The following is a 17703-nucleotide window of genomic DNA, read 5'->3' as shown; positions in this document are numbered from 1 at the left end:
GTATATTTTATAAACATCACACATTTTTACTTTAAAAATTTATTTGTGGTTACGTGAACACACAGAGCAAAAGCAACGATGCAACACATGCACGCACGGACATGGCTATACAAAGTACGCCGCCAGGGCAGCCATCTTGTCTTTGGGCCTCTTGGGGTTGCCCCTGCCCCCGATGCGGCGGCCCCGCCCCCGTCCCCTCCCCCCTTGCCGCCGGGCCTGCCCTCCGCGGTGCATGGGGTGCCTCATGGTGGCGTGCTTGAGCTCCACCAGGTCCTGGAAGACAGGGTCGCAGAAGACGCAGCCGCTGTGCTGGGTCTCATCGCCGGGCAGCGGCGAGCGCGCCTTGTTGAAGTCCACCACCACCAGGGAGGCCTCGCACGAGTCGCAGCTCTCGGCCGACACCTGCACCTTGTGGGCGTGCTCGAAGAAGTGCACCACCACGTTGCACTTGTTGCAGGCCATCTTCCACTTGGGCCCCGACGTGGGGTCGAACACCAGCACCCCGCTCTCGCACTCCACGCACTGGCCAATGCCCAAGGAGTTGAGGGAATGCTGGCAGGAAGGGTGTGTGCACTCGTTGCAGCCCATACCTGCTCACGCAAAAAAAAGGGGAGGAGGTGTGTGGGGGGGGGGGTCAATTCAAAATTAGTCATTAGTTGGCTATACAATACATACAAGAACATGAGAATGCTTGGTATATCCAAACGGAACATCCATTCAGTTTGATTCGACATATCATCAGAGAACAAAAAGCGGACAAACAAATCTGAGAGCGTGCATATTTCATTATGACTCAAGTGTATATTATTTTCAAAGTTGTCCTTTAGCTAACCCATGGACTGTGGCCAACATCAGCACAACATTAACTATTGGGAAGTATTAATACCACACCAAGTGTATGATATTATAAATTATATATTCATTTTGTATATATTTTATTATACATCTTTTTTTATTATTACAATGCATCTACGTATACATCTACATTTTTGTTTTTTTCAGCATGCCGTGTGTCCCTTGTACCCAGGTTTGTTGCATGTGCCTTTCTCCCACCTTTCTTCATGTCCCTGAATGGCGGGTTGCTGAAACAGTACGGGCAGAGGGGATAGCTCTTGCCCCTGGAGCCGGAGGTCCACAGCACCAGCTCAAACTCGTCCAGAGGGCAGCGCAGCTCCTTGTACAGCTTGATGGCCCCGTTCTGTGGCAGGCTGTACGTCTCGTCACAGTGCGAGCAGTGCAGCCGGCTGGGCTTGGCCTGAGAGACACAGAGTCATCACATTACGTTACCTTACATTAGGTTTTGTTACCTTTGTTGCGCAGCCTTAAATAGCTTACAGTTTTACATGTCATCTATTTATACAGCTGGATGTTTATTGGGCAAATTCAAGTGAAATCCTCTGTCCAAGGGCCCAACAGCAATGGCCTGGGAATCGAACCAGTAACCTATGGGCTACGTGCCCTGCTCCTCACTACTATGCCATCCTGCTCCCCAGGCGCAGATCATTTTCATTCAATAACACAGTGCTGTACCACCCACGTTCATAAACCACCTACACCACAAGCTCCTCTCTCTGAGTAAATGTTTACGCAGCTAATTATCTGCACCAAAAACAGTGGCAGTGTGGTATAGTAGTTAAGGAATGGAACCTGCAGCCCTAGGTGGGGCAATGCTGTATCCTTGAGTAATGTACTTAAGTCAAGATACTTTAATAAATATTAGGCTGTTTAAATATACGCACAAAATTAAGCCGTGCAATGTGCCTTAGACAAATGTGTCTGCAAAGTAATACTGCAAAGTAGTTATGGTATTACATACTTTTAAGAAGAACTTTCCAGAATTTCTGCAAATGATTTTTGTTCGTTCTGTTTACAGCATCTGTTCCTGGGGCAGACGACCAAGTTGAGCAGTGCACAGTTATCAACTTCAACTAGAAAATCTTTTCAGCTTGTTGAATAATGGAATGACTGCTTTAAGGCAATACAGTTTTCTGCTTTAAACAATTGGCTGGTTTCAACACTTCTCAGGCTGAAGACCATGTTTCCCCAGTGACTGCAATACTACAGCAGATGACGGGCAGGGAAAAAAAAAATGTTGTGATTGCTGGCACATCAACAAGGTCCATGTGTAAGATAATGCACGGGCCAGTGAATGCCTGCTGACAAACAGCTATATCTGCATTTCTTTCGCAAACTGTAAGTATGGAGACTTAGACAATTTCCAAGGACGTCTCTGGTATTTTAGGGCAAAGCTCTAATCAGAAGACAGGGTAGAAATGCACTGAACCAACCAAAACCTCTTTTTTTGACATACCCAATCGAGGGCTAGCACAGCAACCTGCTTAGGTTGTACACTGTATTAGCAAGGAACTAATACAATGGAAAATTCATATATGGGCAAGTAAGCACAAGATGTTGCAGAGCAGACACTCACTTTGAATGAAATGGGTGTATTTGTGCAAAATGTTCTTGGACTCAAACAATTCTTTGAGTCACATTCAAACTCCAAGAGCACCCATTTAATCTGAGTCGAGAAAAGGTTATGCATGTTCGGACCTTCATGACTTATTCATGTGACTTCACAAAATGCATTCATTTCTGTGAGTACACCTCCTATGAAATGCCATCATGGACAGAACGATTCCCTTTGGCCTCCCTCAACTGGCCTTTGGAAGCCCTGTGAAAGCTTTTATCAATCTAGCAGTCCAAGGACACGCATTAATAACAAAGAGGGGACAACAGCCAGCGATGACCATGAAGCCAGATGTGCGTCAAACATCCGGCACATCCACGTTCGCAAATTGCCGATATGTAAATTTTCTGCATTTTACATTTGTCAAAGTCATATTCTGAACATGGACGGCAGAGACAGGCAGACAGTGAGGACCCAATGTCCAGGGTTTTTGCGTAGACCATCTTGGACAAGGCTGGTACGTGGCCACTCCACCTAAGCTGACTCACAGCTGTAAGTGGTCGACTGAGTGGTTACCAGGGCGCTGGGAGTCATGGGGGAAAGCTGCACAGGAGGTATCTGGGTAGGGGTTGGGCGGTGAAAGGGGTCGGCTCCCTGGATGCGCTCACCTGGATATACTTCATAAAGCGGTGACACTTTCCACAGCGGGACAGAGGCTTCCCTGTGTCCGCGATGGGTGAGAAGGAGACCTCCATTAGCTCATCCATGCCTGGGTGGGAGCGGAGAATAGGGAAATCAGCAACGCAGAGTCAAAGCTCCATGTGGGTGACTAAGGGATTCTGAATTCTGTAAAATCTGAAGGGCTCTGTGATTCATGGTGTTTGATTCACACTCTCCTTCATTTTCATTTGCTGGGTGTATAATGCAGAATATTTACAATAAAAATGCTGCACGGTAATATTGTTGGATTCACAGTAACACTTTCAATTTCAATCTGTCTTAATAGACTTGTCCATTTCTTTCACTGTTATCAGCAGACTCGGTAAGTGGTCAATGGAGCCTGGAAATAAGCTGAACTGACAGTTCTGATAATTTGGTGGCTGGTAGTCATTTGAAAAGTTGCACTTCATGAAAAAATAAAAAGAAAATGGATGGAAGTTCATCATAAATAAAAATGCCCAAAATAAAAAAAACCTTATGGGTAAAACTGAAAAGGCACAACGGTAGTGATAATATACTACTACAAACCTGGTGTCTCAATTGTCCCATACCACTGTGCACTGTGTACTACTGTATGCGTGTTATGTGTTGTGTGTCTGTATAACTGTATGTGGGTATAGGCCCCACTCCACACCCTGAAGAACAGCAGAAAGCTGAACAGGAAGCTGGAGCTGAAACCCCTGCCTGCTGCTCTCATTGACTCACCTGCGATTGAGTCCACAAAGTAATGGAACTTCCTCTTGAAGATGTCCAGGGTGTGCTGTAGCACCTGCTGGTAGTTGGCCTTGCCCAGAGCAATGAGGTTCAGCTGCTTCTCCACTGCACTGCGGATGGTCGGCAAGACCAGCTCCGCATCTGCAGCACACAAACATAAAGGAACGCATATAAGCACACACACAAACTGAGTCAAGGTGAAAAGAAAGAATAAAAAAAACTGTTCAGTTGTCAGTTTAGTTCAACAGCACCAAACACCAAAATGGCAATGAATCACAATAAATGTAATATTCCTGAAATAACTTTATGTAAACTTAACCTTATCTGAACTATATCATGAAGGAAACAATCTTAACCACAAATAGAAAAAGAAAAAGAAAGCCAATAAATATAACCAACTGCAAAATGATTTAATGAAAAACAATTGTCGGTCACAGATTTACATGCATTATGTGACCTGTATATCCTTTCTGAAACTTGGAATGATTGTAAACTGAATATAAATGGGACATTAAGCACTAAATATGAAGAACTACAAAGTGCTAACATTATTAGCTGGCTACCACATACATAACTACATAATACCTCACACAACTTTCTCATCATGACCCAAACTCTACTCTTTGACAAAATGTCACAGTCTGTCAGCGTTTCAGTGACACTAGCGAAACTGAGAGAATGATGTATGCGTTTACTCGGGCAGGTCCACATGGCTACTTGTTCACATGACACACAGGGACACATCTATTCTTTGCATAGAAATCTATCCAAAAAGGCCAGGAATGTGAATCTGTCACTGCTACAATGATCGTCCAGTACAGGAAGGCCAAAATGGGGGCCAATTAAGTACTTTGCTGCATGACTCAAACTCCCAACAGCCCCTCCCCTGTTTGAGCTCTGTTCGTAGTCTTACGGGTAGCTGGGGAACCAAAGACCAGGGACCAAGAGTGAGGAGACTGCTCTAACCCGCACTCACCTATCTTGTAGTAGCCGTGCACCAGCACGATGCCTAGGTTGGTGGGCTTGAGTCTGCGGCCGCTCTCCACCGTGACGTAGTTCCTCTGGCAGATGTTGTTGATGTGGACAGGGATGCTGGCATCGGTCCCTGTGAGAGGGAGGGAGGGAGTTAGGGGGCACTGAAAAAGGCACAGGAAGGCAAGCTGAAGTCTCAAGCAGGCAATGGGCCACGTGCCTCCAGCTGCCTGCCTCTCACACAGCAATGGTACTCGTGCATACTGCTGGGCAAAGAGCCCAGTCGCTCGGCCTTAGCGGATGTGTGAACAGCTCGACACTTCATTCAACACAAATGACACATGGTAAATTTGTAGAGGGCTTCACAACCTTTCAGCATAAAAGACACAGTGGATATCGTGATGAGGTAAAAATCCTTGCATGTTTCTCTCTCTCATTACATTTTGCCTTTCACCTCTCTTTCACCTGATCACTTTTTCAGCTACCTCATTTTCTCTCCCTTATTTACTTTCTTCTCTCTCTCTTTCTTACCCTCACACCACCTCATTCAGTTTATCCCCTCATTCATTTCTTTTCTCGGCTGCCCTCATCCCTCGCTCCCTCTCTATGGCTCGGTCTCCCTGACTCCTTCCTTTTTCCTACCCTGGGCTACTCCACCACTTCTCACCAATGCCATGCTTCTCCATTAGCGTTATGAGCTCCGCCTCTGTCAGATAGTCGGGGGGATTGGTCTGCTTCTCCAGCAGCTTGACCTCGTCCACCGTGAAGGCGTCCCCCCTCTCGCAGGCCGGCAGGCTCTCCTCATCCGGGATGCCCTGCCAGGGCATGACCTCTGTGAAGCCTGGTGTGAATAAAAGGTTGTGCGGTAATTTTGACCTTGTTGCTTTGGAAGAGACACAACAGGATTCAGTCAAGGAGAAAACAGCCAACATATCTACTGTGTCCATCTTCTCCAAAGCTATACTTAAAGCAAAAGTATTTCTCAGGCTTTAAGGTAAAAAATTCAACTGTTTCAAAAATTCAAGTGTTTTGGTGATTTTCTGCACATTTTTGGACATGAATATCATGCTCTGACTGAATATAAATAATCAAAGACAATGGTAAAAAAAAAAAAAAAAAATATTGATCATATGATATTCTTTAACCAGACCAGCTGATGGTGGCAGACCTTACCAGCTGATATCAGAGTTTTGCCGGTGCAAGAGAAGGCCTCTGTGCCGATGCTGAAGGCAATGGTGGTCTGGAGATACTTGCAGTCGTGGCTGACCGTTGCAATAAAGTGCCGTGTTATGTACTCATACAGACGCCAACCGTCACTTCCTGCACAAAGAAGAAGCCCAACAATTGAGATTATTGTCAGTCATTCAGCCAAAAAGGAGGTGGTCATGTCTGTTTATCAGAAATTTAAATATTTTGACAACTGTGTATATATTTAGCAATGTGATTTGTACCCCGGTAATACCCAGAGATACACAGCAAAAGTATGTATGTGTGTGTGTTTGTGTAACCTGCAAACCTATGCAAGGCTGAACAGTGCATGTGATACATCTCATGAGTAGAGACTGTCATCTCAATTGGTGCCATTACACCCGAAAGTGCAATATCTCATAGAGTTGCAGTACTTCAGCAGTACATACTACTTAATATAACATAATACCATGAAGACCTTTTAAGAAATGATACTTTGCAGGACAGCTATATGAATACTTACCATACCTACATGCCCTCTTATTGCATGGCTAGAATCCATCATTTTTTAAAGCTGTTGTACAAATATTTATACACACACACAAAGACAAATACATACACAAGGTATATAAATACATGTATACACACAAAATTACAAATATAAATACATATTTTGCTAAAATAAGACAGACATTATTTCCTCAGGGGTACTAGTGGCTGTCACATTAAGAGAATGCAGGGGTGAGGAACATAGGTTTTGGTTTCCAGCGTGATGTTGCACCTACCCAGCTCGCTCTCAGACGCCGCCCTCATAGGGGTGATGGGCGGGTGGTCCCCAGCATCCACCCCTTTCCGAGGACGGTTCAGTCCCTCTGCGAGCAACGCCTTTACCTGGGAGGACAGAAAGACCAGGGTCCAACAAGAGCTAGAAAGGGTTCCAGGAGGGCTGCAAGGGCTCAAAGAAATATTTTGAATTCCTAAAAACTCCTTACACAGGATACACATTAGACACTACCCTAACCAAAAACACCCATGAAAAACGGGGAACTGGCAAGGAAAATATAGAAAAAAGGACAGAGCACAGGTAAAATCTTGATGAAATCTTGCTCAGGTCCCAACACTGCAGTATCCCACATTCAGTCGGCCTGAATGGGAACACTCACCGAGTCAGCCCAGAAGGGGTTGTTGGCCTGTTGGCGCAGGGTGCCTTTGAGGTCGAAGTTTTCGGGGTAATGCGTGGTCTCTGTGCGGGGGTAACTGATGTACCCCTGAGTGTAGAGGCGCTCGGCTATCTGCATGGTATGCTGGGGCCCCATACCTTGAAAAACATCAGCAAATGTGTATGTGCTGTATGCCGTCTGCTTACAGTGAAACAAATACATGAATGTCAAACAGAGATACCTAACACTGACCCAAAGACAGATAGTGTCTGATCACAGGTTGGTGTGAATACTGAAGAATTCCCCATTACTGAATTCAGCACTTTAGCATACGCAGCACTTATGAAGGAGTAGACATTTGGTATAGAATATTAAGTGCCTGTCAAATAAAATGTGATTTTAGCTGCTTACCAAGAGCTGAGCTGGCTACTCTCAACATTTCCACTGTGTTGAGAGCCAGAGGTCTCTGTTTGGCCTTCTCTTTCTTGCTCACAGATTCCACCTGCAGGTTCACAGAAGATAAGAAATGTTCTGCATTTTGTGATCGAACACAGGGATGGCCACCATGTGTCTCAAAAGGTTAAAGTCCTGCAGGCATTAGGCATGAGCTGCAACAGATATAGGCTTCCAAAACCAGACACATGCATATTTTCTGGAGTCAATGGGTAGGGGCATATGCTATAAAAAATAATGGGAAAATAAACCCACTGGAGACCGTATGGAGAGATAGGTCAGGTAGGCACAACGAAGACCTCTTACCCTGGCTTCTCTTGACGTTTTAGCAATGTTGACGAACATCTGGCCAACCTCCCTGTCAAATACTCTGACACGTTCCCAGTCCAATGTGAGGGGACTCTCTTTTCCTTTGAACACCTATAAAGAAAGGCCATCTTAAGGCTCGAGCGGGATTGGAGGTGCACACTAACACAGAATACCTCACCATGGAGAACATCATATGTGGCACTCCAAGGCTACACATTCAATGACAGGTTGTACATCACCTCTAAGCAAGGTTGCAATGAGAAGTCAGTCAAAACAAATAGCAGAGAGAACGGCTCACTGGGTTCCATTTTTGCCCCTTTGTTTTGGTGGAGACAGGGAGCATACAGACCTTCGTCTGGATGACCTGGTAATGCCACTTATTACAGGGATGACAGAGATGCATAAACCATTGCCTGATGACCCAGTATATCACTCATTCTGGGGGTTACAGAGAGTGTACACACCTTGGCCTGGATAACCCAGTATGTCTCTGGCTTGAAAGACTGGATCTTGTCATGGCGCTCCACACAGAAGCCCAGGGTCGGAGTCTGGCAGGGTCCAAATGAGATCAGGGAGGAGTCCAGGTTCCCATATTTCCCTTGGAAATACTTAGTCTGGAATCTGAAAACAGAAGGCATCAGAAAAAGGATCTCCCTTCAAATAAAGTAATACAAGTGGAGCCTTTGCTAAACATACCTGAGTATGCAAACAGCCTGCATACAATGACAGACTAAATTCTGGCATAATCTAACATGAAGATTATCTGGTAACAAGGCCTACAATGCCTTTTGCCCTCTTCTTCAGTTTTCAAAATTCAACATATTTAACAGTGTGAAATTTTTTTTGCAGAAATATTAAAAACTTTGATAATATTTTAGAGTTCCGTTGCATATGGACTAATTATTTCATACTTCCCAATAGCATGCAATTTACTTGTTTTTAGGAATGCAGATTCATTTCACACAGTGTGTCACCGAAGTGCCCACAGCATCATTCACGTCTGCTCTACCTGTCACGGCCGACATACGTGGCGTGACGCATGAACGTGCACAAAGCCGTACCGAGTGAAGGCGCAGCCGATACGCAGATCCAATTCCTGTCGGGCGTCCACTGACAGGGCCTCGTTCCGGTTTGGCTCCCCGAGCCGGTTCATGGCATTGCAGATGTCCGTGTCTGTGATGGAGCTGAACTTGGCGCGGAAGATGTTCTTCTCGCTCCCGTAGGATTTGTTCATGAATGGCAGGATGGCATCCAGAACCTGCGGTGTCACGACATGACATCACAGACCAGCACTGGTCGCTCATTTCATTCAAGTCCCTTCTCTACCCCTGCCTCCAAGAGGTGAAACAAGCTCCCCACAACTGTCAGAACAGTACAATCACTGTCCATTTTTCTGTGCAAACTCAAAACACACCTATTCAGACTACACACACCCTAACCAGCCCTCTAACACTTTAATAAAAGCAAGTAGTTGTAAAATAGATCGTGATTTAAAAATATAAAAATGTAAGATAGATAAAAATATAAAGATATAAAGATATAAGATAAATGCTAAAACTGGTTAATGTTCACAACTGCTATCGTGTTCAAAGACAAGAGCAATTAAATAACCACTCAAAGCAAACACATACACAGCCTCCCAGTTTAACAGGACATTTTGATTCATGTTGTACTCTTGTTCTTCTACATATTAGGGAATTCTGCGGTAAAACAACACATAGAAACTTCAATGCAGTTGACACAGAAGGCAATGTTTGCAAAATAACCCAAGACTGATTTTTTTCCCCCAATTACTCACACACCACTTTTACTTAGTATAATTTCTATTGGTCCAACAACAGAACTTTGCAACTGACTTACCTCAAAACAAATGTTCTCCCCTTCTTTGTCACAGTCCAGCCAGAGAACCACCATGTCACAACCTTTAGCTTCAACCTGACAAATAAGAGAGGTACTTAAACAACACAGCAAGCCAATAATAAAGACTGTCACAGTTTGATTGAAGCCCACCTGCAAGAACTTGACCATGTTGAGCTTTGGGTTGGCCTCCTTCTTCTCCGTGGGTGCCTTGCTGAACAGTTCGGCAGGGTCCACCTTGTCCCAGTTGTTATACTTCCCTAAGGATACACATACTTTAACTGTGCAGTCACAACTGCCTTCAAGATACAACAAAGACACACAGATAGAAACTGATGGAGGCTGCAATGGCCTCAATGCAATGGCCTTTTACATGCTCACTAAAATCTTCTTCTCAGAGGAAAAATCTGTCAGACACCTGCCTATGAAATCCAGGCTCATCACGTGGCCGCACACCGATGTCATCTTGAAGCGGACAGACTGTCCCATGAAGCTGCCCATGTATTCGTGCACTGAGCACGCTCCATTTAGGCCCTTGCGGCTGGTACAGCTTCCTGGCAGCAAAGAAGAGAAAACACAGTTGAATGGAAAGATGGAAACTCATGTATACATACATCCTCAGCAACTGATTTGGACAGTTTGTACATCATTCATTGCCATCTGTTTACTTAACTAGAAAATGCTGATACATCCATTCAATGCATATTAACATACTTTTCCCTGGGAAATATAATATATCGACATATTATATTAAAGGAGTAAACTATGGACAGTAAATCTTTCAATTCTGCGCTGTAATGATGGCAATGCCTCTGCACAGGAACACACAGAACCCTGAAGAACAGGTAAGAATGATATGTAAAAAAGGAGAAAAATTACATTATGCCAAAGACCATATGACATCTAGAAGATGAGTTGCGAGAAACAGAAGTTATGTTTCTGTAGCCTCTACCAAAAATGAAGCAAAGCACCCCCATCTTCAAAAGAAACCTTGGAATATAACCAGCATGACATGGCTTGCTAATGCTACACCTTCGCAAGGTTAAAATTAAAACATCCATTACTGGAACTCTCCACCATGACGTTCACTCAAGTCTCATGGACACACGTTGATTTTCATTCAGGCTTTCTTGTATAAATAGGGCAGCTTGGGCGATGGACACAGAACGGCTCTGCCAGGCATCACCTCCAAGCATCACATCACTGGACTCAGAACCAATACGAAACAGTCATGCAGCTTCAGGTAAGCTGGTACTTTCTCTTATTTTAGGCAGGCACTAGACTGAAAAGGGCATCAGCTTCACATTTGTTCCTGCTACCTCAACTGGTCTGGCTCACATTGGTGCTCAATTATGATTACTCATTGAGAAATTTAAGGGATGAACATATCAGTTCAGGACTTTGGTACTAATTAGACTCATGGACTGATGAGGTCATCAGATGTTAGGCACAACAATTACCTGAAAACCATGGTGGTTCTTAATGCTTGTCTCTTGTCTCTTTGTGGTTTACAAACAACAGTTGTTTAGAATGTCATTATATTAGGATGTACTTTACCATTTAAGCTTATATTCAATTAGATTACATTACTATCATTTAGCAGATGCTCTCACCCAGTGTGACTTATATAGATTACAATTTTAAATGTTATCCATTTTTGCCATTGGATACAGAGGCAATTCTCAGTTAAGTACCTTGCCCAAGGGTACAGCAGCAGAGCCCCAGCAGGGAACTGAACCAGCAACCTTTTGATTATGAGCCCTGTCATTACCACTATGCTGCACCACCATCTCTGCCAATTATACGATGGCTACAAAGAGCTTAGTACTCAAATGAATCAGCCCTGAATCACCCTGCTCTAGTTCTGTCTGCATGACTGTTCACTGCACGGAGACTCACTGCAGGAAAATTAATATCGATGAATTTGTTATTTTATGCAACTTTCTTTGTTGCTCCTTTGTGAATGTTATTTGTTGAATTCTAATTGAAATTGAATTCTAATCCAAATATCTTTTAGTACTCTTACAGACAAATATTTGAAAAATAAAACATTGTATCAGTGTGGATCACATTTTGTACAAGCTCTCATTCTTACAAGCAAACAGTGTTGTAAGAAAAACATTTCATACTGGCTTGTACTGGCTTTTAATCACTGTATTAGACCAATTACTTTCACCGTTATCCTTACAAGAAGTAGTATATAGTAACTTCAGTTTTTATTTCTTAACCGCCATCATATGGCACATTTAAAAATCTACCTAGAGCTGAAGAGTGCTCAATAGGGACACAAACAGAGCTCTCAGCACACAGCAGCTTCTGCCAGTCTGGGCTAATGGACATTACCACAGCTATTTCACAATTTACATCTCATCTCAAGAGTATATGCAAATGTGGAGTCCCATTCCCTTGAACCCCTCCATTAATGGTTCTGCAAGCTTGTTAGGAAGGGAGTTGGTCCCAGAGACACACACACACTCTCTCTCACGCATGACTGCCTGGACGACAACACCACAGTTTTCCATGGCTGACGGTCATCTGCTACATTTTGCAGCTCGTGCAGCTCTGTTGCCTTGTCCTGCTGGCCTTCAGCTCTGGCCACGGCAACCCGCTGAACAGCCGGTGTGTGGATGAGACGTTCTGCGCGGCTAGCCTGGAGGAGTACCACTCCCACCTCATCGACGTGCCCAACCGCATCAACGAAAGGAGCGTGGCGGCCTGGCGATATGTGTGAGTGGGCAGACGCTGGCCACAGATTGTACCCTTTGAGGCAATTTGTGTAAAACATGGAAGATATACTATTCATTCATCAGTTACACATTTGAATGAATATTAATCAAAGTTCTGTCATGAAATGAGGTTACCAAGTGAAATAATTGAAAAGCAACTATGTAGTGGAAAAAAGTAGCTTTATATCTTCAATTAACACATGTTGTTTGAAGGAACTACTTTTCACATGTGCCAGAAATGTTACTGCTAACAAGAGGGATGGAAGAGTATTCTTTGTATACGAGGCATAATACAGTAGGCATATAATTGAAGCTTCAGAGAAAACACCTACATTTTCAGTAAGAAAACTATAACGTTAAATGTACGTAATTCTCACAGATAACAATAGTCCTGATGAGTCTCAGAAGCAGACTAAATATTATTTCACTCCTATTTTTAACAGTAGGCTGCACAGTTTCGGTACTGCACACGACAAATTTTCTCTCACTATGGACAATGGTAATGACAAATATTCTGAAAACTATGAATTTAATCTATTCAGCTAGTTTCATTCAAATCTCTTTCACATGCGATTTATCAGTACAGCTGCGTTCTCATTACTCACATTTACTCAAAACACTAACGGATCAGAACCGGACATTTTTTCTGACATGCTTATTTCTGCCTTTCAGGGAGAAAATTGATCTTGAAAGAGTGCCACAAGTGATCTACGAAGCCAACTGCCTCACCAGCCATTCCTGCAGGGACATGGACAGTGCTTTCAGCTTAGAGACCATCCCCATCTCTATTAAGATACCTGTACTCAGGAAAAACAGAAGATGCGCCTCCTACTCTCTGGAATATGAGGCTGTCACCATAGCCTGTATATGTGCTACATCCAGGCAGTCAATCGAGACCTCAAAATAACCATAATAACCACTTGCTGAAACTGTACATGTGTCTAAACTACTCTATAGGGATGTTTACACAAGGATATCTACCTTTCAATGTTATTTGTTTTCATGATGAAAAAAGTAATTATAGTAGCTATTGTTGACTGGAAAGGCTAAAGAGACTTGTAAATAAAAGGAAAGTGCAGATTGTTTGGCCGTTGTTTAAATAAAGCTGTGACATGTGGTGGCTTTAACCTCTGTCATAATATACACCAAAATATAGGCACTTGTGAAGCAGTGCAACTCGCAGGTTTTTTCCCAGCAAGCGTTCATGCTGGGCTCAATGCTAAGTAATTTTCTGTAGGAGTACAGGGGAAAATTATATGTGCCCATATGCTCAATGTACATGTATATGTACACTTTGACACGATGAACACAAAATCGTCAATGTTCGTTCCAAACATTAAACCTCCATGTTTTGGGAGCAACATGTGGACACCATTCTTTTTTAGTCTTAACTTCATTTTTACAGCCCCTGTAAAGATATGGTGCTTTGTCCTTAACTTTGAGCAACAAATGTCAAGAACATAAATAACACGGCATAAACAGGATTGTATCAGGACTTCAGAAAATGGGGGTTATTAGCAGAACATTGATACCAACAACAGAAATGACAATAAATAATAAATTTAATAATTAAACATATACTAAAGATAAATTACGATGCATTCTTGCTCACTCAGACCCAGTGCCAAAACATCTATATTTCCACTCAAAACAAGCATACCTTAATAAGGATAAGAATAAGGATAAACTTCAGTTAATTCTTACCTGGGGCTAATCAAGGCATGGGTGGGATCATCTGTCCAAATTGCCACCTGCTACCAATGTACTACTGCTAACATTATAGCTTGCTTATCTTAAAACTTGCTTGATTCAGAAAAGTTCATGTAATTTCAAAAAACAGTGCAAAGCAACTAAAATGGTCTTAATGTACTACACTGTATGCTTACCATCAATGATGATATTTCAGTCAAGGACACTATGCAAAATTTGTAATTCTATCTTCTTCCCATAAAACCTGTCTAGTGAATAATTACAATTTCAGAAAATACACAGCAGCTACACAAGTCCTATAAACCAAAAATAGTATTAATTGATATTAATTCATAACTGATGCTTAATTGAGATTTATATCACATTAAGTAGATATGTTCTTCAAATACCAATCATTATTTGGCTCAGCCAAGGCCAATTCATTGAAAGCAGCTATCACAACAGCCAGCATACAAAGTGGGTGACGAAGGTTACTGACACACCATTTGTACCAGACTCAGACCTGTTTAAACAAAATTAATAACTAGAAGTGGTAAACCTTGTGTTAAGCAGAGACTATTCAGAGGACTCATTATCATATTGTAACATTAAATGGATAATGGTTGTAATGATTATTTATATTTCCTATTCTACACTATCCTGAACATTATGCAATGTTACAGTAGCAACAACACCTTATGTAATTATGCCTGTATACTAGCATAGCATGGGATGTACCTTGAATAAATAAACTAGGTATTGAGTTATGCTAGCCATCAGCTACATGTGATTCCTATGCCATGCCTATCAGTGTAATTATAATGACTTAAGAATTGAGTAAAATGGATGACCTCAGTACATCATTCCAGCAAAAATGGAAACAATAACATTACATAAATTCTACACTCCTAATTTTGCCTAGCTCGCTACTTGCCAGTGAAGGAAGAGACCTTGACCCAGCTATTGTAACTGATGTTAGCTGGCCAGCTGTTTGAAAAGAATTGCTTAAACAAACAGCTAGCAATCTAGAACTTTTCTAAAGCTAAGTTAGCTCAACACAGTCCACTATACAGCGGACAGGTAATGTAGCGACTCACTAATTAATCACCAGGCAAGCAATAAAGTACAGCAAGAGGACACAAGAGTGCAGCTCGTTTGATAGATTATATAGTTCAGTCTAAGTAACTGAAATCACTAGATTGTGTGGTTTTATTAGGTACTGTAAATGCATGTTGACATCATACAACTTGAAACAACTCTAGCTGCCCCCATCATAAATCAAGGGCCACTTGATTGTCCATGCAATGGTAAACGTGTACTGTCTGTTTACGTGTACTGTACTATAGAACAAAATGTCTAATCAGTCTAATTCAACCTCGTATGCCTTTTGAAGCTTAAAATCTTACTTTTTTGGGAGGACAGCACAAAGTATATATGCTCATCGACGAGTTCCACTTACAAATATGTGCATGTGCAATGGTGTAAACGTCTTTCAGGGACAGCAAGGTTACTTGGGGATATCTAACTTTTCTCTAAATTATGTGTGGCCTACACCGAACAGCTGATTGTTTCCAATTAATATTTTTTAGGGACACCCACCTTTGGATAAAATTTTGGCGATGGATTGTGCCAATGACGGCTTCTCTGCGACCATCAAGACGGTCCTCATTGTACACAATTCTGGACACCAGCAAGCAGAAGCAAACTTTAGCTAACTAGGTAACTAGCTAACTACGTTAGGTATAATAATTCCGTCTGTCCCCAACTGGCGCGCTTCTTCTTCAATATCTACAATCAAAACAAACAGGTTAGTTAGTTAGCTAGCTAGCTACCACAAAGGATAATGATGTACCTCGCAAGCTTCTGTTTGGTCCTGCATGTTACAGCTAGGAACACTGCTGGCTAACGTTAAGTAGCTGCGATGTTGCTTGGCTGTTCAACATTGCCTGAGTTTTAGTATATTCTCCAGCTATATATTTATTTAACTGAGAATGGTCCCTCGGTTCTAGGTAGCACTAATATTCTGACACAAGACAATAACCGTCAGAAATAAAGTAACAGACACTCACTGCGATGACAAAGACATCAAACACAACACTGCAGCTATTAGATGTCAAAAGAGTGCCATGATACCCACTTGCTGGATAAGTACTTCCGGGTGAAAGGCAGAAATTTCAAATGAATGAAATCAAAACTCACGTAACCCAATGGTAACGACGCTGTTTCCCTATCTACAGTTTGCTTTGAACCTTCTGTGGTGGCACAAAACTTACTTTGTTTATTTGATATTAACACATAAACGAACTAGCTATTTATAATACCGGTACACTTTCATTCTAACTACATATACAGCGACCGGAACTTTAAAGTCGGACCAGGAACAGAAAAAGTGTGATGTCTCTCTTGGTATCTCTGAATCGATGCAAGACTGATATAAAATACAGCCCTGTGTAGATTATAGATATTATTATCTTAAATTAAGGAGTTCATCCTAAATAGTTATCAGAATGATCCAGTTCCATATATGATTGACAGCTCTTGTCAATCAGTGCAAAGAGTTGTCAGTGACCCTTCAGTAAGACCATTCTGGACATTGTAAGGAAGATTAATTGAGCACACTCCCACGCACACGCACACACACACTTATTATAAGTCTGTGGCTGGAAAAATTAATCACCATTAAAAAAAAAAACTGCGACAGGAAAAATGGGCAATTCAAATACTCTACATGTTGGAAATACACTCAGTTGTTTATCATAAATGTAGTGTAGGGAAAAGTTTATTTGAGATGCAACTTAGTGCATGGGACAGTCCTGTGCTAAATTACACATGCCATGTTTCCCCTTTCCCCATACATCTTGTTGAATCTGAGACATTCTCTGCTCTGGAGCTCTGGAGCAGGGAAAAGCACTCTTTCCAGTTCAAGAAATTTTAACTTTTCCACCACAGAGTTGAAAGCCTGGATGGATGAAATTGATCTTGATCAAATCAGTGGATGTTGTGACACTGGAATTACAGAGAAAATTATCAGGAAGCAGACTGTAATTGTGAATGCAATGAATCCACAGTAATAATAAAAAAAGAAATCATACTAACAAGAATATCCTTGTAAAGTTTTCCCTGAAGTTGAGGCAAACATGTTGCACACTTGTCCTATGGCTCAGCAAACCCAATCTGTGAAGCCTGGGTACCTCTGAAGTCAGCTGCTGTTGTGGGGTGTGGTTATTTCCCTCCATCCTTGCATTCCTTCTGTAGTTTAGCCCTCTTTGAATAACAGCTTTTAGGAAGAGGCACATTTCTTTCTCTTGCACAGTATTTTAAAATTGACATGAACTTGTCTCTCAAGTATTATGTTAACCTTGGTGACCACCAAACTCATAATTTTGTTGCTTATATTTATTATTTAAAGCTATGTACAAACCACAAAGGTCAGATTTATTAATGTCTTTCTTTATGTTCAATGATTCATGAGTAGGGTTGAACTTATCACTAATTATACAGGAAT

At 42.2% G+C, this 17703-nt stretch overlaps 1 protein-coding gene across 1 annotated transcript; it reads right to left on the bottom strand.

Annotated features, from left to right (window-relative positions):
- Positions 1–105: 105 nt before the first annotated feature.
- On the bottom strand, positions 106–16347 carry top3b (DNA topoisomerase III beta). The gene is made up of 18 exons (XM_036526972.1): positions 16268–16347; positions 15798–15986; positions 10206–10337; positions 9937–10043; positions 9787–9861; positions 8988–9184; positions 8391–8547; positions 7924–8037; positions 7576–7666; positions 7168–7322; positions 6790–6895; positions 5990–6136; positions 5484–5657; positions 4821–4949; positions 3836–3985; positions 3079–3179; positions 1054–1255; positions 106–590 (listed from the first exon to the last, which is right to left on the bottom strand). Exons 2-18 carry the CDS (start codon positions 15865–15867, stop codon positions 106–108), a joined length of 2592 nt encoding a protein of 863 aa, XP_036382865.1. The 5' UTR covers positions 15868–15986; positions 16268–16347.
- Between the last annotated feature and the right edge of the window lie 1356 nt (positions 16348–17703).

The sequence above is a fragment of the Megalops cyprinoides genome, chromosome 4 (genome assembly GCF_013368585.1).
Source record: "Megalops cyprinoides isolate fMegCyp1 chromosome 4, fMegCyp1.pri, whole genome shotgun sequence".
In the NCBI taxonomy this organism is placed as follows: domain Eukaryota; kingdom Metazoa; phylum Chordata; class Actinopteri; order Elopiformes; family Megalopidae; genus Megalops; species Megalops cyprinoides.
The sequence above is the reverse complement of the archived record's forward strand: the minus strand, read 5'-3'. Positions and strand labels throughout refer to the sequence as shown.